This window comes from Gallinula chloropus (assembly GCF_964237585.1).
Source record: "Gallinula chloropus genome assembly, chromosome: 5".
NCBI classification, from domain to species: Eukaryota; Metazoa; Chordata; class Aves; order Gruiformes; family Rallidae; genus Gallinula; species Gallinula chloropus.
This window is the reverse complement of record NC_140090.1, coordinates 68,289,970-68,315,377: the sequence shown is the minus strand read 5'-3', so window position 1 is coordinate 68,315,377 and position 25,408 is coordinate 68,289,970. Positions and strand designations below refer to the sequence as shown.

General features: G+C 49.0%; 1 protein-coding gene across 3 annotated transcripts in view; it reads left to right on the top strand.

Moving 5' to 3' along the window:
- Positions 1-21,720, top strand: part of NT5C2 (5'-nucleotidase, cytosolic II) — a gene marked incomplete at its 5' end in the record, with an annotated part of 42,334 nt that extends 20,614 nt beyond the window's left edge. For 2 of the 3 annotated variants that reach the window (XM_084265312.1, XM_084265313.1), the window contains 15 exons: positions 7,247-7,364; positions 8,753-8,848; positions 10,146-10,237; positions 10,430-10,487; positions 11,687-11,780; positions 12,775-12,828; positions 14,619-14,702; positions 15,401-15,442; positions 16,553-16,660; positions 17,002-17,068; positions 17,745-17,915; positions 18,772-18,823; positions 19,044-19,104; positions 19,618-19,794; positions 19,975-21,720. In XM_084265312.1, the coding sequence (XP_084121438.1) occupies positions 7,247-7,364; positions 8,753-8,848; positions 10,146-10,237; positions 10,430-10,487; positions 11,687-11,780; positions 12,775-12,828; positions 14,619-14,702; positions 15,401-15,442; positions 16,553-16,660; positions 17,002-17,068; positions 17,745-17,915; positions 18,772-18,823; positions 19,044-19,104; positions 19,618-19,794; positions 19,975-20,235 (1,535 nt within the window). In that variant the 3' untranslated portion in view covers positions 20,236-21,720. The remainder of the gene's footprint in view (positions 1-7,246; positions 7,365-8,752; positions 8,849-10,145; positions 10,238-10,429; positions 10,488-11,686; positions 11,781-12,774; positions 12,829-14,618; positions 14,703-15,400; positions 15,443-16,552; positions 16,661-17,001; positions 17,069-17,744; positions 17,916-18,771; positions 18,824-19,043; positions 19,105-19,617; positions 19,795-19,974) is intronic. The other variant, XM_084265314.1, reaches the window with a different exon arrangement.
- Positions 21,721-25,408: the final 3,688 nt, after the last annotated feature.

Below are 25,408 nucleotides of genomic sequence, written 5' to 3'. Positions count from 1 at the left end.
TCTCATGGAAAAGAATATCCTCTGCTGTGTTTGCGGTGCAAAATGGCAGCACCCTGCCAGGTGGTGCAAGCCGGGAGTAAGTCTAGGCTCCCATCAGGGCTGAGCAGCGTGACTCTGCTGTCAAAACTGAAGGCAAGCTAACACCCAGGTGTGACACTTAAACATGACATTTTAGATTCCTTCCTGTGTAAGCAGTGAATTATTTTAACATAGAGAGTAGCACAGCGTGAGACGTTACCCTTGCTCTTTCGTTATGTTTCTGTGATGATGTCTGGCAACACCTCCCCTGGTTAGAAAAGACCCCACGACACAGAAGCTGAAGTCATTAGTATTCTAGAGTGTAAATCCACTTCTTTTCTAATTATATATGGAAACTGGCTTTGCTCTGTAACAGGTTATGAAGATAATAAATACCATGAAAGGAGGGTCAGCATGTAGAGGTCAGGTAGAATTCTTCACTGCCTAGTTACTTGTGGGGATCCTCAGACCTCTGACCCTACAGTCAAGACAAACCTTCCTTATGCTATGGCAGTGTGTGAAATGCATGCCCAACACTTCCTAGTATGTTAAATGGGTATTGTTGCTTCAGAGGGATTAATTTTTTAATTGCCTGGTGTCTCCACCTCCGGGACTGGTCATTCATGTTTCCCTCTGGGTTCTCAGCTGGAGTTGCAAGTCACATGATCAGAAGTGCCAGGGAATGAGTATTTGGTGCCTGTTTGAAGTAGTCAGGGGGGTGGTTGGGCATGGAGGGTCGACTGTCACAGAACATCCCAGCAGTAGCTGGCACTAAATGCCCAGCTCTGGGGCTACGCGCAGAGGAAATGTTGACAGAATGGGGAGCTCTGTGGATAGATTATCCTATTTTGGCACATGAGTGTAGGGTCTTATTTGATAGATACTGGTGAGACATGATACATAGATACTTGTTCCGAGAGATGGGATTCTGAAAGGCACTCTTGGTCCTCAAGTTTAACTAAGCACTTCTTGTCAGCATAACGTTGATATGAATGTATTTCTAATGTGTACTTGCATTATTTATTTGTGGTACAATTCAGAATATGGATCAACATTTAAAATGAGCAGCACTTTGATCCTGCTCTTTGTCAGGTTTGTGTAATTTGAGAAATGTATTTGCACAAGCTGAATTATGCATGTTGTGCCTGAGACGTGTATCAGTCTGGATAGGAGCTATCCACCTGTCCATATATGTCCCTAACTGCCTGATTTGCATGCCTTACTCACTGCGGAACAAGCAGCAACTGAAATAACCTGTTTCTAATGGTTTACTTTCATTTCTTCAAGACTTAAAGTAAATGGACTGCATTTCCTGTGCTTCAGAGAAAAGACTAAACCCCTTGCTTTATCTGCCCACCTTCTGGCTTATCTGTCTTTGCGTGACCTCTGGAGAACCCAGATAGCTGGTAAAATTTCTGAAGACTGATTGTTTGTTAAAGCTTTTTGCAACCCTGTGGAGGAGGTCATCACCTCTAGTTTGAGAAGTACTGATCTTATCTGAACACCTGGAAGTCAGAAGCCAATTAGTTTCATCTGCCAACCAAAACAGTGTGGGTAGACTAAAGGTATTTCAATTCCCAAGAGGCTCTCAGTGGCCAGGGCCAAGGAAGCCCACAGCATGGACAGTGCTCTCAGTGCCTGCTTGGGGATGGAGTCGAGCCAATGTGTGCCCAGTGGATTGGAGGAGGCGATGCACCAGCTGCAGAAAGCAGCTGCTCCCATGATGGCACCTGACAATGTGGGGGGATTTCTGGGGCCACTATGAGCACCTTCCCCTGGGCTGCACTCACTTTCCAGCTGGGAGGGATGGCAGGCAAGGAGTTGCTGCTGGACGGGGTGAAACTGCTTCAGGGGATGCTGCGGCATCCCAGGAGAGCACACTGGCAAAAGAGGGTGACAGATGGGGAGAAGCTATAGTCAGGGATGAATTAGACTTCACAACATCATTTAGTAGTCTCCCTGCCTCTCTCCCCAGAGGATCTGCTCACAAGAAACCCCCCAAGCTCACCTTTCCCTTCCTAAAGCAGGGGGCTGGTGATGAGGAGCAACTTCCTCAAAACTGCCTCAGTGGAATGGGCTGTCAGTGTATTGCTACCCAACATCGAATCTGTAGTGGTCAGAAATAAAATGGCTAGGCTGGACTGGCTTGCAGGTGTGCAGTTTGAGACAGCAAATACATCTCACAAAAGCCACATGGCTGAAGCAGCACAGACAGGTGTTTGTAATGTATCTTTAGCTCTTGCTTCTCTCCTGTGGCCAGCTTGTAAGAAGTGTTGACAAGCCCTGGAAGAAACCATGTTACATCTTCAATGCGAAGCTGCCCTGCCTGAAATCTTTATGTGTGTGGAGGAGGAACAAAGAAAGAGACAGGCAGCCCTTGAAGGGCTTTCTCATCCCCACAGCTTAAGCAGAGCCATCGCATGCGCTGCGGCCTTCCCCAGTTACTCATTTTGAAACAAACAGGCTTTGAACACCTGTTTCCAGAGAAGCCTGCCTAGGAGGTCTGCATACTGCCCTGGGTCCTTTTTGCAACATCATTCCGACTTGTTCAGCTTCAGTGCAGATCAGATCTCAAAGTTACTCCTGGTTACTCTGTGCATACCTGTATGTTGCAGACTAGGTCTGTCCTTCCTGTGTGTGCTTGCAACCCCATGCACTGCTGTGTGGTGCAGCACTGCCTGTAGGTTTGGTACCAATTTGTCTGGCTACTGAATTCAGACAGCTGACTGAATACATCAAGCTGACCCGGTTGGTGTGCGAGGCTGTCTCAGGGAGCACCTTCAGGTGTAGGGCAAAATTCTCTTCTCAGATTCCTGGAGTAGCTCCTGACAGTCTGCTGAGTCTCCTGTGCTGACACGTGCAGGCATTCTGTGGCATGAAAGAGAGTGAGTGCCCTGAAAGGAGTAATCTGTCGCCAACTGAGGAATGGACAGTGATGGCAAAGTCCCAAAAAGAGCACCAGACCCTCTCTTGAACCAGTTGCTCTGTGTCTGAGAAAAATCGAAGGGTTCGTGTCACTTGGGCAATGTGCTTGTATCTTCCCCTCCATAATTATCATTGAGCTGATGATCTAAGACTGCTTTGTGGATATGAGGACAGAATTTTGCCTGCAGGATGCACGATTACCAACTGTGCCTCCTCTATAAATCAGTTGTAAGTATATTTGGAATAGCTGCCAGGCCGGCTTCTGAGCTTCCCAGAGGACAGAGCTCCAGCAGATACAGTCCCACATGGCACAGAGCTGTTGCAGTTTTAAAATCAGTCTGATTTTTTTCTTTAACAGGGGAACCCAGTGTAACTCCGTCAAGACTGGAGTGACACTCTGAATCTGCATCTGCCTCATGTGAGTTAAAATCCTGGCAGCAGCATTTTGCATAAGCTGGAGCCTCTGTAGAGATTTTTTTTTCTTTTTTTTCTTTATTTTTTCCTTTTTTTTTCTTTTTTTTCTTTTTTTTTTTTTTCCTTTTCAGGAAGGTATAAAGTTGTTACTGTATGTGTCTTGGCAGCAAAGGTAAAAACGACACAAATGCATGAGAATTGCATACCTTACTGCACAACCCCTGCTCATTCCAGACCGGCTTCCCTCCTAGCACGTACTGTGTCAGGGACGCCCGCACTCATCACAGACCTGAAGGCTTGCAACATTCACTCCCGGGGTACTGCTTTTTACCTTTCAATAGTATAATGTTAAGCCAAGTGATAGTGTTAAAGGGAAGCTGAAATGCTGTCATCTGGCTTCTGTTTTTTCAAAGCTTTGGTTGTTTTCTTTCCACCCTGGTTGCATAATCCACAAGCGCTGGGTGCTGACTGCCCTGCGCCGCTGAAGCGGTTGCCTGTGTTGGAGCACAGACTGTTGAGATAACGTGGACCTCTGGAGCCGGGAACTTGGCACAGTGGCAGAGACACAGCCATCAAGTAGTGAGAAAGAGACACGTCAGAATAAGATGTAAATATAAATTGTGCTTCGCTGTTTCTGTCATCCCACGTGCATTGGGCAAGGATGCTCTGAAAATGGGTTCGTGGCTCTGCCTCCTCACAGAATTGGGGGTGCTTGACGACCGGGCCCTTCTCAGCTGGGCGAAAGAGCTGAGCACAGGGACACTGCATGGCAAGTAGCTGAATTCATGGCATCACCATGGCACACAAGTTACCTGCAGTTGTGGTCTCAGCAACCAGGTCTGAGGAAGGGGCATGTTCCAGGAATGTTTTAAACTATTTTTCTTTCATTATGCAGCTGCAGAAAAAAAAAATACTGATCTGTCCTCTCTACTATTTTTCCCCATGGATGTCTGAAGTAAACAAGATGTGAGAGAGCATCCAGCCCCAAGTACAATATTGAAATACAGTTTTTCATCTAGTAACGTATATAACTGGGACATCTTCCCCAAATGTGCTGCCATAAGTGCAGCCGTGTTAGCCTGTCCATACTTGATCTGAAGGAGGTGGATCGGTTGTTTGCCCTGAAGCTCATGTTACTGAAACAGGCGTTCACACAGCTTAGGAGAAATGTCAGCAGGTTGTGGTTCGTACCAATTGATGCAGCATGTGCTGTGGTGTAGGGTGCTGTCAAGGTGGGCTTGGCGAGCGCTCAGTCTCTATGCATCTCACTAAAGGAAAATTTGTCTTCAACAGTAAGTATGATGGTAACTGGAGAATGTTTATTTTCCCTTTCTTGTTTCCAGGAGTCCAGTTTCCCATGTCTCTGTTTAGCAAATGCTCTCATTTTCCAGATACTGTGGAGTGGAAGAAAACTAGGGAAGGGACTTGAGGCACAAATGAGCTAGTAGTTTAGTTTCATTCAGAGAAAACAAGGAAGCAAAATCTAGAGCTTGAGAGGTAAAGGAAATAACTACCCCCCAAAAAGAAACACTCAGATTAATGCTGTCGCCGTGCTGCCTCGATAGACAAAGGCTGAGGTTGATATGCTCTTCAGCCTTTTTCCTACCAGTGCTTCAGTTTGTTTCCTCAGAGAATTAAAAGGAACTCTGTAGTGATGAATCCAACACAGAGAGACAAATACAGAAAAGCAGAAATAGAGTGAGGGCATTTTGTGAGCATCTGGCCCCATGTCCCACCACAGCCTCTCTGGTGGAGCATTAGCAAGATACAGAGGTGGTTTAACAGAAAGCTGTACAGTTTCCCCAGAAAGGTTCTGCTGGAGCTGTTCATGAACCACTTCTGCTTGTCGAGGGGAGATGCCAGTATGCTCCTTGGGATTCTTTGTGTCTTGACAGTATCACCATGGTTGGTGAGTTCAGAAAGAGCAGGGTTTCCTTGGAGAAATGTTTTGTTTGGAAGTGATGTTTTATGGATAAGTTGGTAACATGGTCAAATTCCCAGGAAGCTAACGAGGAAGAGTGCAGCAGCTTTATGGACAGAGCAGGGGGCTGGAGGCTGCTTCACGTAACGGGGAGCTTCGCAGAGCTTTCACCTTCTGAGAGTATGTGCAGGTGCATTTACTACTGTTTTCCCTGGGAAGTTCCTTTTCTGTCCTGCATCAGAAGAATTCCTTTTTCCAGATGGTGCTCTGGTGTCCCTCTCACAGCATTCATCACTTAACTGTGTTTTGCTCCCTCCAGCTCTAGCTCACTCCCCAGAATTGCCTTGTCAGTCACTGCTTTCTTCGTTAGCTGTAGTTTTTGATTGCTTATTCCTGCCTATAGCTCAATCAACCCTTCCTTTCCTAAAGGTCAGAAAAGACTACGTGCATTGAATGTTGTATCATGTTGTTGATGTTTGCTGTCAGTATAATAATGCTTGAGAATTTTGATAACTGCTTTATTGATTTCAGTTGTCTGGTCAAGAAAGTTACAGGTTTGCTTCTTACATTTTTAATGGTGCTAGTTTAATGGGGGAAATGAACTCCTGGGATTCTGGTGCTTTCTAGATTATTAAGAGATACGGGAGCCCTGTCACAGTTACTATGATCTGAGTCTCTTAACAGTCTCATTTCTTCTTTAATCCTTACCTTTTTAGTATTTTTGTAATATTTTATAATTTGCTTTCTCCTCTCGGATTGAGTTTCTGTATTCCATGGTATATATATATGCTGTTGATTACCTGGGCTGTATAGGCAGCGTGTATGAGTATATGTTATGAGTCCCACTGATGTGCAGGGAAAGCAGTCTGTTTTCTAATGATCTTACTGCATAACTTGCACATCTTTATACTTTACTCAGCTAAATTTGAAACATTTAGGTGTTTGAGACACTTGGGCCCCTTGGAGCCCATGGTAACCCTCACTGCAGTCATGGCTTGTACTCGACCTTGTTAATCTTGGGACCAATTAAAGACAGTGACATGCAGCGAATGTAAACACACCACCAGAGGAATGGCATGATTTCTGTGTCTTATAGAAACACAGTGATTTCCTTTCTAATGTTAATTTAATGATCTGATGAAATGGTAACATTTCTGATACGTGGGAAGGTCATCTGCAGGAAGACAGGCCTGATGGTAGGAATGGCTTGGTTAAACAAGCCCATTTCTTTTGCAGCAAGCTAAGGTGCGTGTCACAGATGATCAGCCCCTCCGAACTGTGGGAACAGTCAGCTTGCTTAAAGGCAGCATTTTGATGCACAAGGCTAATAGCTAACAGACTTTTTACAGTACCATATGGTCTTATTAACACACAAATCGTACATTAACTTGACAGCTCTACCTTCAAGCTAACTTAGTCTGCAGCAAACATAAATTCCCCTGAGATGAAATCTGGAGACAATACTAAGCTTTGAGATTGCATCCAGAGCAGTACCAGTAGCACAGCAGCGATGAATTTAAGGCTTCCTAGCCATGAATACATGTGTTCCCAAAATTTATTGGTTTCTTCATCAGCTTTATGAAAACACAGCGAACCAAAACCTGATCGGAGCAGGTGGAACAGGGAGCGTTCGCGCATCTGCCTAACGGCACTGCAGGCAGGGAGCTGCAGTTTGAAATACATTTTTCTTGATGCAGAGAGCTGTGATAGTCAGACGGATGTTTCATCTGGTGCATTCTGCTGCTGAAACCTGAACTGTGGCTCCGCTCGGCTGCAGTCCTGGAGCATGAGCTAATTCCACCACGGCTCTGGGCTGGGGGACCTGAGGCAGCAAAGGGCAGGAGCGATGAAGGGAACGTGTGATGTGGAGGAGGGAGGAGGGCAAATGGGTACATGACTTTTAACTGCCTTTTGTTTAACCCCCAAGCTGTTTTAAAATTTTCTAACTGAAATCTCATCTTGGTACAGTGTATAAATCCCCTGAATACGAATCTCTTGGATTTGACCTGACCGTAGAAAGATTAGTTTCCATTGGATACCCTCATGAGCTGCTCAATTTTGTGTACGATCCTGCATTCCCTACCAGGTAAATGACTAACAGATACCAACCCAGCCTGCTTGAGGCCTGGAATATTTGTTCCTGAAAGTTCATAGGCAACACGCGAGGCCAGGTTTTCAGAGCTGTGCCTGTGAAGCCTGGAGTTGACCACAGATCCTGGGGAAGGGAGCGGACTGACTGCTCCAGGATATGGAGGGCCTTTGCAGGCATGAGTCCATGCCAGCAAAGAGAGAGTGCAAGAAAAGAAGCCTGCTGAAAACATGGTCCAAAAATAACCTTTCAAAGCAAAGACAGCAGTGATGCAATTGGATTGGGACTTAACTCAAAATCAAGGAGAGAGGGAGCCATTACTGTCCATGAGGCTGCTAGAACGCTTCAGAACATTTTTCTTTAATGATTTTAATTCAGAGTGTACTGGTGCATAAGACGTCCTGAAAATTAAGCTGACAGTAAGCAACAATTAGAAGTTGGACCAATCCAGTTCACTCATCTACATGAATCAAATGCCAAAAGCAAAGTTGATGGTGCAAAGTTACTAAAGCCTTCCATTTTGTCTTTTGGTAGCAGAGGTATAAAGGACATTGCTTGTTTTAAACAAGGCTTTTGATCTTACTCTGCACCTTTAAGTTGTTTCCACTTGTGTCTTTGCTGGATTTTGCTTTTTTGACACCTTTGGAGTTACTTTACAAAAGGCTGGACCAGAGGGTCTGTTGGCTTCTTGTTCCAGTTTTCAGTCTGGCAGTCTCCTTCCTTCCCTCCTCTCAGCGTGTGTTACACCAAGACTGTTGCTGGGTGCGCCTGTGCCCCTAACAAGACAGTAGCCCTTCACAAACCTGTGGTGAAAACTCCATTAAATCCACTGCCTCCCAGGGAGGGGACAGAAGGGATGTCTCTATGGGAAGGCTGTGTTCTCCAGATGCAAGACACTAGCTAAGCGAGACAGTTTTGCTGGAGCTGGAACCAGGAATGTCCAATGCATTTTGTGCAATAGTTACATGCCCTGTCTAACTCTGTCTCTGACAGAGCAGTGAAAAAGAGAGCACACCTTGCTCTTTCTTGCAGCCCAGCAGGGCTGTTGGAACCACAAACACAAGTGTCAGATTCGTGATCCTGTGGAAGAGGCACATGTCCTCCCTGGTACATGCATAGCTAAGCCTCTGCCAGGTTAAACGGTTCCATTTTCAAGTTCATGGAGGACAGATCAGCTGCACCTTTCACCTGGCAATGCACGGCTCTTGTTACTCACCTGCAGCCAGGTAAAAGGGACAGTAGGGACTCCATCTGCATAACAACAGCAACTCTCTTCTGATGCCCCATGCCAAGCTGTTCTAGAGTTGCATTGGAAAGAACTGCTGTTAAAATATCCACTGCTCACTGTGCTTGCTTCTTCATATCTTAAATCGCTTCCTTAACAGAGGCCTGGTGTTTGATACCCACTATGGAAACCTGTTGAAAGTTGATGCCTATGGGAACCTCCTGGTGTGTGCACACGGCTTTAATTTCCTCAGAGGGTAAGTGCTGACTCTTGGCTGTTCTTTTTGACTTGGTGTGCGCTTTTGTGTTGGTGATCCTCAGGGCACCCATTGTATAAGGAGTAACGTAGACTCCAGTAACAGCCAGTGCTGTATTGGTGTTCCTGCAGCTCCAGGATTGACTGGGGATGCACTCAGGGTCCCAAACAGAGCAACAGCCCAGGGTTTTCATAGAGGAAAGGTGTGTGCCAGCACAGGTACATCTGTCACATGCTGGGAATAGAAGAAAATGTGCTGTGGGAAGGGGTTGATGGAATCACCTGGGGCTGTTCACTGTTCCTGGCAGAGTTTAACATCAGCAGCTTGTCAGTTAAGATGAAGCTGTTGGACAAGGGCAGCTGGCAGCAGAGAAGACCTGTGCCCCATGAGACCATTACCTCCACAGCCATTGCTAAGAAAGTTCAAGGGCTTGAGCTGGCTTGGGGAAAGAGCAAGCACCCCTTTGGGATGCTCATCTTTGAGGGTGTCATAAGTGAGGCATCGTGTGCCATTCCCTGCAGCCTTCCCTGGCTGCTTGCATTTCTCTTACCCCAGAGAAGGTGCTTAGGAATCAGAGGGGACTGCAGTGTCCCAGAAAATCCCCTTGTATTATCCCTGCTGTGAGGGTGCATGTGGATGGATGGAAGGCAAGCGGAGGCAAGCTCAGGCTCCCAAGGTGACAAGCCTTGTCGTTGTAGGCCTGTGAGTCCTTGCACTGGAAAGCCAAAATTGAGGAAAAGCCCTTATATGTACACCCAAGTTCTTACTTGAGTCAGAGGTGATCTTCAGAAGCTCCAGAAATGAAGGAAAAGAGAAGACTTAAATTACTTTAGTCATCACCTCCCTGCTGATTAACTGCAGAGGGCCCCAGGCAGGCCTCCCACTGCACAGCCCTGCACTCTCCTGCTGAAAGCTGCTGGGGGGAGTGTAAAGCAACATGTGGAAAGTGGGGGAAAGTTTAAGATAAGCAAACAATGAAAGTGCAGATGATTTAAGGCGTCCTCACAGCCAGCAGCATGGGGCATAAGGTCGAGTTGTGGACTCTCGGCCACTCTGTTCCCCTGTGTGGGCTCTGCTCAGTTTGCTGACTCAGCAATGAGGGCTTTGTGCCTGCTCTGCTGGAGCCAGCATGCTGTGGGAACACCGGTGGATGCAGTTTTGCTCCTGTGCCACTGGTGTGTGTGGGAAAGCTGGGTCTGTAGTTAATGGGCGAGATACAACTGTGTTTTCCAGGTCAGCACATTTTATCCTCATTGGTTTTTGTGGTTTCATTTTTCTCCACCTTATCTGTTCTCAGGCCTGAAACACGGGATCAATATCCAAATAAATTTATCCAGAGGGATGACACAGATAGGTTTTACATTCTGAACACATTATTCAATCTACCAGGTAAGTCTAATCTGAACCAACACAGGCCTGTTTCTGTGCCTTTGAGGCCAGCAAAGCTTTGATAATGTGTTACTTTACTTATTTGTTTGGGGTTTTTTTGGCATGAATATTCTTCTTTTGGGCACAGGGCCCACATTTTGCTGTCCATGTGTCATTATCCTTGTTTTAAAATTGAGCTTTATTTCTTTGCAGAGACCTACCTATTGGCTTGCCTAGTGGATTTCTTTACTAACTGTGACCGGTACACTAGGTACGTATTCCCTCCAGTTCAAGGTGCTGATGGCACAGTAAGATTATTATTATTTTTCTTATTGCAGAGAGCAATCCAGCACAGTTGGAGCTGTTCTTAGTATCAGTAGAGGCCCTTCAAGTGATTTTGGTGGGGAAAAGTTCAGGCCTCTTTCTTGCTCTTTTGACATTAAGAGAATTTAGTGGTGACAAGATGATCTGTGCATACAGCAGAGAGTGGTTATGAGGGATCCAGCTTCTAAGGCCACAGGCTTGTACAGGGTGATTACAGGCACCAGACAGCTCATTTTGAACCCAGTTCCATTTGAGCCATGTTTGAACTGGTAACTGAAGGGCTGGATTTCCTCAGCCAGTTACCCCAAATCCCTCAGGCCGTATTTGAGGACTTTGTTCACGTAAAGGTGAAATGCTCAGGCACAGTATGGTATAAAAGGCTGTTCCTGCTGTGTATTTACCTAGCCTTCAGATAAGTGTAAGCATAAAAACAAGCTGCAGTTTGAACTGGCAAATGTGAATGCTGCTGTGTTGCTGACTCACGTGATGATGGGTCATCTGTGCATATTGTGTGAGTGGAAGGCAAAGGTTTAATGGGATCTCACCTAGGAGCAGATGAACTGTTTATGCCAATAATCCATCAGGTGAAGTATCCTTTCTCAGGCCAGGCTTGATGGTTGCTATCACAGTAAATGCAGCTCTGTTTAAACCCGTATTTCTTCTGATGCAAACTCTCGTGGGTGTCTCAAAGATGCCTCCACAGTATCTTGTAGAGGAAATTTCTCATGTTAACTCTCTTTTCAATGCAGTACTTTCAGCAGCAGGTATCACATTTAGTTGATTTCCATTACACCCCCATGTTTAGTGTTGGAAAGAAGGAAAAAGCAGCATTCTTCCTGTCTTTTTCTTTCTTGTAATACTGTGGTAGAGAAACAAGAGTTGCTGTCACAGAAAGCTGTAGCACTGCTATGGAGACACAGGCCCTTAGATAGGAGCTCACATCGTGAAATTGTAAACAAACACTCTTGGGTAACATGCAGATCCTGTTAAATTCTGGTTATATCTGCCTTCTAAGTCTCAGCCATGGTAAAGTATTGCTGTAAGATGAAAACACAGGCTCCAAACAACATTTTGAAGTATCTCTCTCATCGATGTGTTTTATGTGCTTCAGTTGGCCAGTGCGGTCTCTCTTCTTTGTCCTCACAGCTGTGAAACGGGGTTTAAAGATGGAGACCTCTTCATGTCCTTCAGGAGCATGTTCCAGGATGTCCGAGATGCTGTTGACTGGGTTCATTACAAGGTGATTGCAATAACTCCTTGGGACGTCTGTAGTTGTTGCTGAGATAGAGGGGACTGGATTGTAACTCATTATTCCACTTTTGGGCAAGAGCCCTGCTTTGCCGCCTAGTGAGCAAATAACAGATTGCAGTTGTAAGTCAAGATCTCAATTGCCTCCTAGTACTGGAAAATATCTGTCTTGGCTATTCCTTTGTATTGTGCCCAGATTCTATTTCTGTACTGCAGTTCACAGGTTTTAGGACATGATGCCACGAAAGTATTTGCATTTACAGTCCACAACCTGTACATTGACCGTATTATTAAAACAGCATTTGACTGTAAATGGTTTACATTGGCACTGTCCTATGCTGTCTGGAAAATACCTGCATTAAACAGAGAAATGCATCAACTCTTCTCTGTTCAGAGAAGAAAGGCAGTTCATCTTTTTCCAGCACTTGTGTGCAAGTTCAGAATAGGGCTTTGTGAGCATTAATGTCTGGTTAAAGACCTGATTTTCTAGTTCTTGCTCATTCAAGAGGTCTGTTTGGGGTGGGATGGAGAACCATCACAGGAGAACTCTGCTCACAGTTGTACTCATGGCAGCCCTTTTAGCCATGCAGACATCAGGAATCTATTTTTCTTTCCTTATGCAGTGTTGTGTGATACATGTTGGAGTTGGCCTTTGAGTAAAGCATTATGGTCAGTGTTGGAGACAGGTCGTTGACTGTCTTGTTTGGTATGGCAAATCTATTTTTTGTTTGTTTCTATTGTATTCCCTTCTGAAAGGGTTAAAATGCTGTTGAAGTGGATTATTTACCATGGTGAGGGAATCGATGGATCACAGAGTTTGTGATGGTCCCTGCTACTCAAAGCCTCTCATCTCTAGAGTCACTGATTCAGATTCGCCCTGGTTTGTACTTTCACAGCATTTTAAAGTGTGAAAGTTGGCATTACTTTGATGTCTCTTACATCATAAGTTTCCATTACCTCACTGGCTTCTGTTGTTTCTATTTCAGGGATCACTCAAGGAAAAGACCCTTGAAAATCTGGAGAAGTACGTGGTGAAAGATGTAAGTGTGAAGTTTCTTGTGCTCTGTGCAATTCTGTACTGAGTAAGCAGGCAAGAAATAAACATGCTGATTTGCTTTACTAAATCACAAAACAGATAACGCTGTGACTTCTATTGTAATAGCCAAAGACAAAGTGGAAAGCTAGGATGCAGGCTTCATTCTGAGCCAGTGATCCACATGATTTCCTATTCACATGCACGTTTTTACGTAAAATATTAGAACCATGGGGCACAGGTGACTATGCTGGCAAGGCTCCTGTTCTTTCTTTTGGTGGTGGAAGCAACTGTGTTCCCTGCGTGCATTACAGACCCCTTTATAAAAGCAACAGATGAGCATCTTTTTAGACAGAAGTACTCCTTCTGCATTTGACATACAGAAATAGACTCTATAACTGGAAAGCTGTGAAGTAGGTATGTTTGTTCAGTGCTGGGTGCACGGGGCATCGCTCCACCACAGACGCGCACGCCCGAAGTAGCAAAACCATCCCATATTTATACAGTGAAACGATGTCTATTCAATTAATGCCTGTACATATTCATTACCTAAACCCCTCCTACTCCCACATCATGTGCTAATGAGCGTATCAGTCCTTCCTGCTTGTGTAGATCCTTCCAAAGATTGTGGGCAACGGTCTTGGGAATATCAATGGTGGTCCCCTTACCTGGAATGTGATGCTTTCTGCAAGCTTGCGGTATTCTCATCAGTCTGAGCTAATTTATGTCCCTGTTAAGTATCTGTTTTCCTCCAGTAAGGAGATCTATGTCCTTGTTAGTCATCTGTTTTTCTTTAGCAAGGAGATAAATGATGTATCTGTGGTGGATGTCATCCCACCCTTCAATTCTTGCTCTTTATCTTTTCCTCGAGATAGTGTGAGACTTTCGCAAGTAAGCCCTTTGTTATGAAAAGAAAAACAGGCTTCCTCCTCCATAAGTTGTTTTATATGGTTACCTGACTAAGTTCTAAGAGCTACTTTCTGTGACTACATATATAGTTGTAATTCTGTGCCCGCATATCACATTCAACAGAAGTGTTGGACATTTAACCACGAGGGACTGAGGGAAAGGTCCTGAAAGATTCCCAAATGTCCAGTCTCTTGACAGCCCTGCAGTGTGTGTTCTGCACACCCCACTGAGGAAGCTCCAGTGGTTCTCTTGCTTTTGCCCTCTCTGCAGTGTGAATGGCCCCTCTGGACCACTTACAGGATAATTATTCCTTAGTTCAGATGAGCTCTGTGGTAGAGTATCACTTTAAAGCCGTTAACCTTGTTTCTAGCCACATGCCTGCAAAATTCTTAGGAAACTGTTCTGTGAGGTAATCAGCTACTCTGGCAATGGACTGAGATTTATGATTCAATAAAAATAGCCCCAGGAGTAAATTCTGCCTAATTTGAGGTTGGAATTATAATGTGCTCCAACTTGTGGCTCATGTGAGCTCAGATTTCACCTCCCTCTGGGCCCACTTTGGGAGCCGACTTGGAGCTGGAGCAGCTGTGCCAGCAGGACTGGCACAGAGCAGGCCGGTGGGAGCAGCACAGGGTGGCTGGCACTGCACTGGCAAAGGCCCTGCAGCCCAGCCCAGCCCTTCCCGCTCACCTTCCACCCTGGGCTGTGCTCTGGAGGGATGTTTCACAGGTGGACCTGCAGCTTGCCCAGCTCTGGCCAGTGCAAAACACATGAGTTTGCTTGCTCAGTGGTTTAATTTACTCTGTTTTGGCTGGTGGAATCACTTTTGGGAGTGTTTTGCCCGTGATGGTAACCATGGTGTGTGACTGTGTGTCCCTTGGCTTTCAGGGGAAGCTGCCGCTGCTGCTCAGCCGCATGAATGAAGTTGGGAAGGTGTTTCTCGTCACAAACAGTGACTACAAATACACAGATGTAAGTGCTGCTTGACTTGCTGTGTTGGTGTATAGGGGAATAAGCAAAAGCCAGACATTCCTGTGTAGGGGGTTGGGGAGGACATCTTCTGGTGGAGAACTGGGTATTTCCTAAGCTAGGTGTAAGGTGCTTCAGTGCTGACTGCAGGTGAGGTTTTGAGTCATCTTTTGTAGTCCTGGTTCTGCCACTGACCCACTGTAGGCCTGGCTGAAGTCCCTCTGTGCCTCACTTGGTTCCACAGCAATTAAAAGGCCACAAGTGATACTCATTTTTGATTTTGGCATCCTTTAAAATGCAGAACTTCCCCTTCAAGTGAGATAGTCTGAGCACAGACAGGTCACCTCCTGGAGTGGTCTAAGCCAGAACAGGCTGTGTAGTATGCTGTAGGAATAAACACAGTTACTCCAACTCCAGGTAAATGTCAGGATGTTGCAACACTGCAAAATACCTCTGAAGTGGTATGCAGATTTTAAGGGACATGTGTTCTTTGATTAGTTTAATTAGTTTTGACTAGTTTAATTCTGTCACTCTAAATTCCATCCGTTCATTTTGACTCAAATCTTACACTGACGTCTGTGTAAATCCCAAAAATAAAGTTCCATGGCCTGAAAAGATAAAAGCAGAAGAGTGTGCTTTTATAAACTGCACAAATGTGTGGTTAAAAACGCATCTTTGAACACTTTCTTTCTGTCTTTCAGAAAATTATGACTTACTTGTTTGACTTTCCACATGGACCAAAGGTATGTGATTTCTAGACTGCAGTTCCAAGAGAGCCTGATGTGCCTAATTATCTGTGTAGCTGGAAAGCATTTTAATCCTGCTTCATCAGCTGCGTGGGATTAGTTGCTTTAATCTGGTTAAAATGCACTTGCTGTTTGGTGTCCTGTTTGAATGGGATCAAAGCAAGAGCAATATAACAAAGAGAAAAGAGGCATCATCTGTTCTCAAACAATAATCTGTGTTAATGAAAACATTATTTTAGTGGTAGCATTTGTTAACTGTGGCATTTTGCAGCCAGGCTCCTTAGAAATCTTGCACGGTGTTTTGGGTGGTGGTAAAAAAACCCAAACCCTTGATGGAAAGGAAAGAGTTTTATAAACAGCAGAAAGATTTATGTCTGACTGTGCCTTGACTGTGGTAAATGTTTTAGTCATGGTTTTTCTGAGGTCAGAACTCAGCTCTGCAACTTCTGGAGAGAAGCTTGTGAGCTGAATTTATCCTGCTTTCTCAGTCTCCCAGTGGGAGGCTACCTCACGCTCAGATGTGTTTTCACACTCTGCTTGAAAGGGAGAAGGCAGCCAAGGGAGAATCTTCAGAACATGGAAAGTCACCACAACTGTGATAACTCCGTGCTGTGGTGTTGGTCTCTGGTCAGAAAGAGCAGTAGTGTGGAGCTGAGAGGGCTCATGAGCGCCCGGTGTCCCTTGGGCAGGGCTGTGGGTCAGAGCTCTGCCCTGTAGAACACTGTGGGTAGTTTCCCACTCTTGGCAAATGTGCCAGTGTGGCCTTGTGAGGCTGAAGCCCTGAATTTTTGTGTATGGATCTATGCAGGATGCCACCTTCAGAAACAGTGGCATTCTGTTATGCACAGCCTCTCTTTACACAACAGTGGATGTTCAGTGGAGTTCTCCTTTCTTATACCATGTCCTCAGCCCTTGCTGCTCATCTGGCTTGCCACAGAAGGGGGGTGCTGGCAGCCCAGCACTGTACCTCAAGAGGCACAAGTTAGGGGATTTTGATGGCCCTGCAGTATCACAAGGTTACAGCTATGGACACTGCTGCTCTGGTTAAACTCCCTGGGCTTGATTGTGTTGTGCCTGACTCTGGGGTTTGTTTATTCACCTTTGCAGCCTGGGAGTGCCCATCGGCCGTGGCAGTCCTACTTCGACCTGATCCTGGTGGATGCACGAAAACCCCTCTTCTTTGGGGAAGGCACCGTGCTGCGGCAGGTGGACACGGTGGGTGGCACATGGGGGGTACCTCTGTGGCTGGAAGGGGCTCCTGTGCCTCCTGTGTAGCATCTTGCAGGGGCAACGGGTAATGCAGTGTTCAGACAGGATGTGCCTGAGTGAGGGTGGGCTGGCTTCTCCACTTACTGATTGATCCCTAGGCAACCCCATCACCTGGGCATAGCAGAGCTTGAGCTTTGCTGGCTTCCTTAACCTTCCACAGGTGGCAAAGAGGAGAGGGTGTGGAAAGCTGCCTCAAGGCTGCCTGGGAGCTAGAGACAGAGTGAAGTATCAGTAGGATAGAAAAGACCATCACCTGTTCTGTACTGATACAAGGGCTTCTTCCTCAGGTGACTGGGAAGCTGAAGATTGGTACCTACACTGGCCCACTGCAGCACGGCATCGTGTACTCAGGAGGTGAGGCAAGAACCCTTCTTGTCCTGTGGAGCAGCTCTGATGTGCCCTCATGGCTGTCAGCTGCTCGAGCTGTGAGAGAACTTGTGCCAGGCGCTACACAGGGCTGTGTTTCCCAAAGCACATGGTGCTGTGCCCTCTGCACGCTGCACCAGAAGCTCTCCATCATCACTGCTGCCCAAGCCAGGGAAGAAATGGACCCGTTCTTCCTCAGAGGCCCTTTTCTTCCTTGCTTGGCAAGGTCTGGGAAATGCCACTGCAGGGCTTGTGGTGGAGGGGAAGCTGCAGCTGGCCTAGTGCAATGTTCTCAGTGGTGCTTATGGTGCTGCCACCACTGTTACCATGCTTGGAGGGTCCTCTGAGCCATGGAAGGGCAGCAGGTGGGATAGGGCTGTGTGTGATGCCCAGGGCTCCACTGCTCTCACATGGGTGGGAAGCAGCATGGCCCCTCTGCTGCCACCATTCATGGGGGGGATTGGGTGGGCAAAGCTGCCCCTGGGTGAACTCCCAGCTCAGGGGGGCAGTTCCCAATGCTGCTTTGGCCAGGCAGGGGTGCTGCACTTAGCTGTGGAGGTTCCTGGGAGGCAAATGCTCCTGCACTGTCCCTGACCCTGGCCCTCTGAAATGAGCCACATTTCCTTTTGGCTCCCTGATCTGAGCTGTGCTGTTCTTCTCTCAGGCTCTTCAGACACAGTCTGTGACCTGCTGGGCGCCAAAGGGAAGGATATCTTGTACATCGGAGACCATATCTTTGGAGACATCCTGAAATCCAAGAAGCGCCAGGGCTGGAGGACCTTCCTGGTGATCCCTGAGCTGGCACAGGAGCTGCATGTCTGGACAGACAAAAGCGGTCAGCAGCTGGGCAAACCCCAGGCCAGGCCTTGCTCTTGCCAGCCTGGTGCTGCACCCCTGAGATCGCCAGGGCATAGGGGTGCAGGGGAGAGATCTCCCTGGCTTGCCATTTCCCCTTTTTCCCTGGGTCTGGGTGTTGGTGGTAGGAGCTGGGGCAGCTCTCCATGCACTGGCCTCAGGGTCCCAGGCCTTTCCCAGGCTCTTTTCCAGGCCACTTGTGTGAACAGACAAGTGCTGACTTGGCTAGGGAAGAAGCTGCAGCTGGGTGGGATTGAGTTCTTCCTCATCCATAACCCTGCCCCAAAAACTCTTGCTCTGCCTGCACAGAGCTGTGGCTTCTTCAGTAAAAAGTATCTGACATAGACCCTGTTCATGCCTGAGCCATGACTGCTCTCCCATCTGCAGGGAGTCCCTGCTCACCAGCTGCCTCCTCCTCCTTCCTCCCGCTCCCTCTGCTGCTCTGCTGCCAAAGTGCTGTGTGCTTCCCATCCTCCAGCGCTACGGCTTTGCTCCCAGGTTGGCCCTTTGGTGTGTACATAGCTTAGGGTTAGGGTTAGGTCTGGGGGTTCTGCAAGTTGCCCAGGCTGGTTGGAAGGTTCTAGTGAGAACTGTGGAGGTTCAGCCTCAAAAACAAACGGGGTAACCAGAAACCAAGCCCAAAGCTCTGCCAGTGGCCCAGAGTGTGACTGAACCCTCTCCCTGCCCAGTGGGCATGAGGTGCCATGCTCCTTGACAGAATGCCCCTCCACCGCCATGCGAGGGGAGTGGGCAGGGTGGTGGGTTTGCTTTCAGCCCTTTTGATATCAGCAGTTTAAACTTACTCTTTTCTCCCTCTCTTTTTCTGGATTTTCCAGCCCTTTTTGAGGAGCTGCAGAGTCTGGACATTTTCTTGGCCGAACTCTACAAGTGAGTGCTCAAACCTTTCCCGCTGCCTGTCCCAGCCCAGTGACAGCTAATGAGTGGCTCTGAGGAGACCTCTGGCACTGCTGCTGGAGCCTCGACTCAGGCCTGGGCTCTGCCTCCCAGACCAACCTTCCCCTCCAGACCAGCCTCTCTCCCCTGAGCCCCCATCCCACAGTGTCTGGTTCTGAAAGGTTTTTCACACAGTGTGTTTACCTGTAACTAGGCATCTGGACAGTAGCAGCAATGAACGCCCCGACATCAGCTCCATCCAGAGACGCATTAAGGTACCAGTTGTAAAAATCCCTTTTCATCCTTTTGGATCCCAAAGGGCTTGACAACCCAACCCCACTGCTCAGCCCTGAAATGCTTTGCTCTGCCTTTGGGTGGGCACGGCACACTGCCCAAAGCTGTTCCGTCTTTGTGGATGTGAACAGAGGAGCTTGTCAGCTCCCTGGTGTCTCTGGCACTCCTGAAAGGCAGCCTGGTCTGGAATAGGGTCTCCTTCCTCATGCACACAGCAGCAGTGACAGATGGCACTCACTGCTGGCATGTGCAGGCTTGGACGGGCTGTAGCCTCTGGGTCAGCCAGCCCTGGGGTGCCAGCCTGGGACCCTGAGCTGAACCCTCGAAAAGCTGCCTTCCCCTCCGTTAGCTGGGGCTCAGTTGTGCTGTGATGCTGTGGGACACGAGCGCAGCCAGCCTTGCTGGAGGTCCTTGCAGGGTGCTCCACTTCAGCATCGTCGTGGCTCTGCGCTGGGCCCTGCCCAGCTCGGGATCTGACCCACCCTGTGTTGCAGAAAGTGACCCACGACATGGACATGTGCTACGGGATGATGGGGAGCCTCTTCCGCAGCGGCTCTCGGCAGACCCTGTTTGCCAGCCAGGTGATGCGCTACGCTGATCTCTACGCCGCCTCCTTCATCAACCTCCTCTACTACCCCTTCAGCTACCTCTTCAGAGCCGCCCACGTCCTGGTGAGTTGCAGACCCTGGGGAGGTGGGCAGGGGCTCGCTAATGCTTCCACAAGTGCGTCCATTTGATGCACTGAGGGCCAAAGGTGCCACGTTCCGGGGTTTGCTCTCCATCTGTCTTGGGGAGATAACGCTGGACTGGGACACCCCTTGCCATCTCCTCTCTCCCTCTTGCCTCTGTAGATGCCACACGAGTCCACAGTAGAGCACACGCATGTCGACATCAACGAGAAGGAGTCGCCGATGGCCACGCGCAATCGCACCTCAGTGGATTTCAAAGATTCTGACTACAAGCGGCATCAGCTGACCCGCTCCATCAGTGAGATCAAACCGCCCAACCTCTTCCCCCAGGCACCTCAGGAAATCACACATTGCCACGATGAAGATGATGATGAGGAAGAGGAAGAGGAGGAAGAGGAAGAGGAGGAAGAGGAGGAGGAATAAGAAGGAAAAATCAGAGCGTCTCTGAAGACAAACCGTGACTCTAGCAGTGATCAGGAGCAGATTCCTTTGTTGGGGCCCTTGGGGTGATGGGTTGGGGGTGTGTGTTCCTTGCAAAGGCACATTTTGAAAGTGTCCTGAAACTTTTAACCAATTAACACTAATTAGGAGGAGACCCTTGTTTTCAGTTTTGCAGACGGTTCAAAGAGCTGATGGGTTCTGCCTGGGTGGTGCGTTCAGCTTGGACTGCCCACCTGTGCTGTCGTGCTGCTCCCATTACATTTAGGGATGCTGCATGCTTCTCCCTTTCCCATGACAGGTTTCATCTGATTGTCATTTGAACAGTTTCCTGTGAACGGTTTTTGCCATTTCTTATATTTGCTGAGGAGAAGGAAGGGATGTGCTGGGCCCCACAGGAGACAAAATCATCCATATCCTCCTGCCCTTTGGGTTGCTGCCCTTAGCCCTCTGCTTCTGGGTTACAAACCCCCCCCTCCCCGTGTTAGCCAGGGTGTTGCCGTGGCTTCCAGCACTCAGTTTACCCTCTGCTTGGCGCAGGTTTCTCTGTGGCAATGGTTCGGTTCCTTCGACCGTCATGGATGGCGGTGGGATTCCAGCTCTGCATATCTGCAGCTGTCCGTGTTTCAGCTTGTAGATGCTTCTTCTCCTTTCCCAGTGTTTCAGAGCTCTCCTCCATCATCAGCATGCGATGCATGATACCCAGCGCAGCTCTCCAGCAGCTGAGCCGCACACTGTGTTCTCAACTCCTGCAGTTTCAGCCATCAGCATTAACCCAGAAGCTCGAAGCTGCTGCTTTAGCGTCACGTTAACCGGTTTGTTTGCTTCTGCCTACTACTGACCTTCCTGTCTGCTCAGCTTTAAGAAAGTGAAGCATCCCAAAGTCAAACCCAGCCACCTTCTGGAGTAAAAGGGCCTGTAATTCCAGAGTGCTGCGGGCCCCACGTGCCTGCCCCACATGCAGAACAGGCATGTGCCGCAGGGCCAGCCCCGTGCAGGACCAGCAAACTCCAGTCTGGCTGGCAGCTGCCCTTGTCTTTGGCCTGGAGCAAGCGGAGCCTCATCGCAGGTTGCGGTGGGCAAGGCTGTGTCCCTGGCCAAGGAGGGTCTGGGGACCTGGAGTGCCCCAAGGGCAAGTGGTCCTTGTGCCTGAAGGCCAGCCCGGGGGAGTGGTGGGGTTGGTGCACTGCTGGGCAGCAGCTCCTTCTGTTTTCCTCCGTGTCATGGGTGCAGCCTTCCTTACTCCAGCCTGTGCCGTTCGCTGTGAAGGGATTACAAGGGCCCTCTTGTAATGAATTCGACTGTTGTTTCAGTACCATAAACTCATTTAATCTTTCTTCTTTTTTTCCCTCCCATTTTAAAGTACCTTAGGAGAAAATAAAACCAGAAAAACCATACCACCAACATCTGAGCAGGAAACGCTGCTGCTGTAGTGGCAGGTGTTCAATAAATGATGATGTTTCTAAGAAATGCCTGGTGCTTTGTGGTGCATCACTGCGATGGTATGGGCTGTGCTGGAGGGGGCAGGGAGAGCTGGAACTGGTCTGGGGGGGGGGGGGTCCCAGTGAGACAGGGGGCTGAGGAAGAGGGAAGGCAGCTCTGGGAATTGGCTGTGCAAAGCTTTGCCAAGAAGTGGCAGTGGATCTAGCACTAAGGGCTTGGTTGGGGAGTAGGGGGGCAGGAAGTGATGGAGGGACCCAAGGCTGCCTCTGGCCTGGTGAGGGAGGAGAGGCTCCTCCAGAAGGCAGTACCCCTAACCCTGCCACTACCTCCATCATTGTGCCTTTCCAGAGCTGTTTGCCACAGGCGCTGTCAGCAGCTGCTCCCCACCATGCAGGGCCTGTGGCCATGGTGGCACAGCACAGCCCAAACTCACCAGGAGCTGCAAACCTGGTCAAATGGGGACGACTACCCAGGGAAGGGCAGTGCTGCTGCAGTGATGGCACCAGCTGGCCTGGCCAAAGGCTGTGTGTGTGCCCTGTGCCCAGCCAAGGGGGACAGCCCACTGGTGTGCTCAGCCCTTTCTGATCAACAACCCCCTCATATCAACCAGACAGGCCCTGTCATCAGCACCACCACAGGAGGATATTCAGTACCCACGGCCCAAAGCGCCTGGCAGAAAAGCAACACTAAATGGCTGCAGATGGTGGCCAACAATCAGCAGTCCTCACTTCAGGGACTGCTAACAGTCCCAAGCCCAGCACTGGGTCCTTGACCCCTTGATTTTTGGGGTCTGGAGAGCAGCTAACAGGGGTTGGGTGTAGGCGGGGGGTGTGAGGGAGTAGCTGTTCCCCAGCCCTTTCACTAAAGCCCTTGCTGGGCTTTGCTGTGTTTAAGCCTCATGGCACAAAGTCCAGCCACTCGAATGTTTTATGCTTTAGCTCAGCAGCTGGGGAGGGCCTGCAGCTGCGGGAAGGGAGGTCTGGGAGCTCCGTGCATTCCTCCTTCCTAACCCCATCGCCACAAATAGCTCGCTCCCAGCCCAGGGCTATTTCTGACTGCAAAGGGGGGAAAGACTCTTCATGGCTGGAGCAATGGAAAGTATTTGGCCCTCCTCATTTGATGGTGGGAAAGCATCAGGCAGAGCCTGACAGGGACATGGGCACTGCTCATTAGTGCCTTGTGTCACCCTGCCCAGCCTGTGCTGGCTCTGCCATGGTACAGTCAGAAACCTTGGAGCAAGAGCCAGGATGAAGCCTCTGGCCGCCACAGGTGATGGCCACAGCCTGCTTTTGTAGCCCACACCTCTGCACCGGTGGCCATCCCATGAAGCCCATGTCCAGGCAGTACATCTGCCTCCAACCTCCAGAAAAAGCCAGCGTGAGCTGCAGTGGCTGCCAGGCTCCTGCCACTCTCCCTGCAGCCTGTTCCCCTGCCCCAAGGGACAGCTGCTGCCCACCATGGGCAAACTCTAGCAGGGACAGGAGCCCAAGGCACACGCTGCCCTTTGCCACAGCCCTGCAGACACTGTGAGTTGGGGAATGCCGGCACATACCTCCAAACAGGGCAAAGTAACCACAGCTGCTCCCAGCTCCTCTTTACACCAGCTCCTCTCTCAGTGGTGTGAGCCCACTGCTGCTGGAGCACAAAGCCAGTCCCAGGCTGCACCAAACCACAACGGGGGCTGTGAAGCTCCGTGCCCGTCCCCGAGCAGCAGCTACTGTAACCTTGGCTCCTGAGGGCCTGGGCACCTGTAGTGTACATTGCCAAGGCAATTTCGTAGTTGCAGAGCCAGCAGCCCCCCAGCCCTGCACAAGGGTACTGGTCACCTCCAGCAGAAGGGCTGAGGGACACGCAGGGATGCAGGGCTGGCCAGGCACTCCGAGCAACACAGCAGCAGCAGCGTGCGGGGGGGGCTGAAGGTTCTACCAGGACGAAACGACCTGTAGGTACAAAAGGTGACCTTGAGCGTGACTCACACCGTAAGGGCGAGCTGGCCTGGCACATCGGGGGCCCATCGCTGCTGCTGCAGCCACACAGAGCCCTGGGAGCAGCCGACTTCACCTCGGGCGCTGCTCCTGCCCCACTGCAGGGGACAGCAAGAGATGCTGGGCAGGGGATTAAGAACAGGCTCAGTCTCCTGCTCAGAAATAAGTCTCTGTCACTGCCTGCTCCGCAGAGCTCTGTGGCTGAAGTCCCAACACAGGAAGCAGGTACAGACAGACAGACTTAACTCCACCAGCAACTCCCAGTCACGCACTGCCTGGTAGGTGCACATGCTACAGCTGGATGGACAGACTGTATCTACGCTTCCAGACAAACATCATATATGGAGAGCCAGTTGTAAATAAGGGGATTTTATTAGTGGAAGAAAAAATCCCCTCACCCTTGAGGGAACTTCAGAAAGTCAGCTGCTTGCTACTGCCATCAGCTTCCCAGGTCCTGGACAGCAAAACCACCAGCACAGCCCTCCCCAGCTCGAAGACTTAGGAGCCCAGACACACGAAGAGCAAGACCTGGCTCTAAGGGGAACAGGATCCAGCCTCTTGGCAGATTAAGTGGCGATTAAAGATCACTGATGTGCCAAGAGCAGGGACGCAGGTCCGGGACCACCAACATCAGCCCCACCACCCACATGCCAAAATTCATCCCTTGGAAATGAAAGATGGGGAGCATGAAGGAGGGAAAAATGCATAAACTGGAATGTTCAACAGAAAAAAAAGAAATCATCATTTATCTAAAAAGAACAGAAATAAACAAAATGCTTTTAAACAAAATCACAAAATATACAAATAAATCTGGTACAAAATAAATAGGAAAGATTGAAAATCTACAACAAAATTGGAATAATTATAAAATTAATTCGTATGACAATCAGTATATGAAACGTATACACTTCATTCAGGATTTCAGTTGTGCTTATTCAGGTTTATGTACACACATGGACATACTGCAGTCAGAACACTACAACGCTGGAAACTGATGTACAATATGATACACTTCGCACAGGTCACCTGTGATGGCAAGTAAGACACAGGGAAGAGCTGGCTGGAGTGGCTGAGCGGGTTGAGAGAGCCAGGAAAACGCGCTGCAGGGAGCAAGCCTCCATGCTTCTGAGCCTGGGGAGACGAGGCCAAAGCAGCTGGGAAAAGGCTCAGGGTGGCCAGGAAGGACCCGGCTGCAGGGGAGGGTTTGGTGTGAGACGCCCCAGCTGCCAAGTACCAGTTGCTCATGGCTTCCAGGAACACTTCTCAAGGGTTTGGGTGTCTGGGTTCAGTGTGTCTGGTGTCCGTGCCCCTGCCCCATGACTTGAGGTTGGCTCTGTGTGCCGAGCAAGCACACAGCAAGGGCTCTGAGGTCCCTTGCCAGGGCCCGACCCCAAACTGCTCACAAGCCACCCTTGTGCTCAGAACATGGATCAAATGGGACCGGAGCACTCGTGCTGGGGTCCTGCAGAACTCCACTTTCCAAATTTCATATGGTCTGCAAGGAAGGCAGAATCCCTTGAGCAGCAGCTCCTAGCCTCAGTGTGAGAATGAAGCCAGGACGGCCGTAGCACGGCCTGTTCCTGACTGCTGTACCTTCTCCTCTCACCTTCCTGGACACCCCACCAAACCACAGCGAGAAGAGCAGAGGAAGGGCCTCGGCTGATGCGGCAGCAGCAACTCAGAAACCCACACTGCTGGATCCAAGCCAGCACAACAGAGAAGAGCATGTA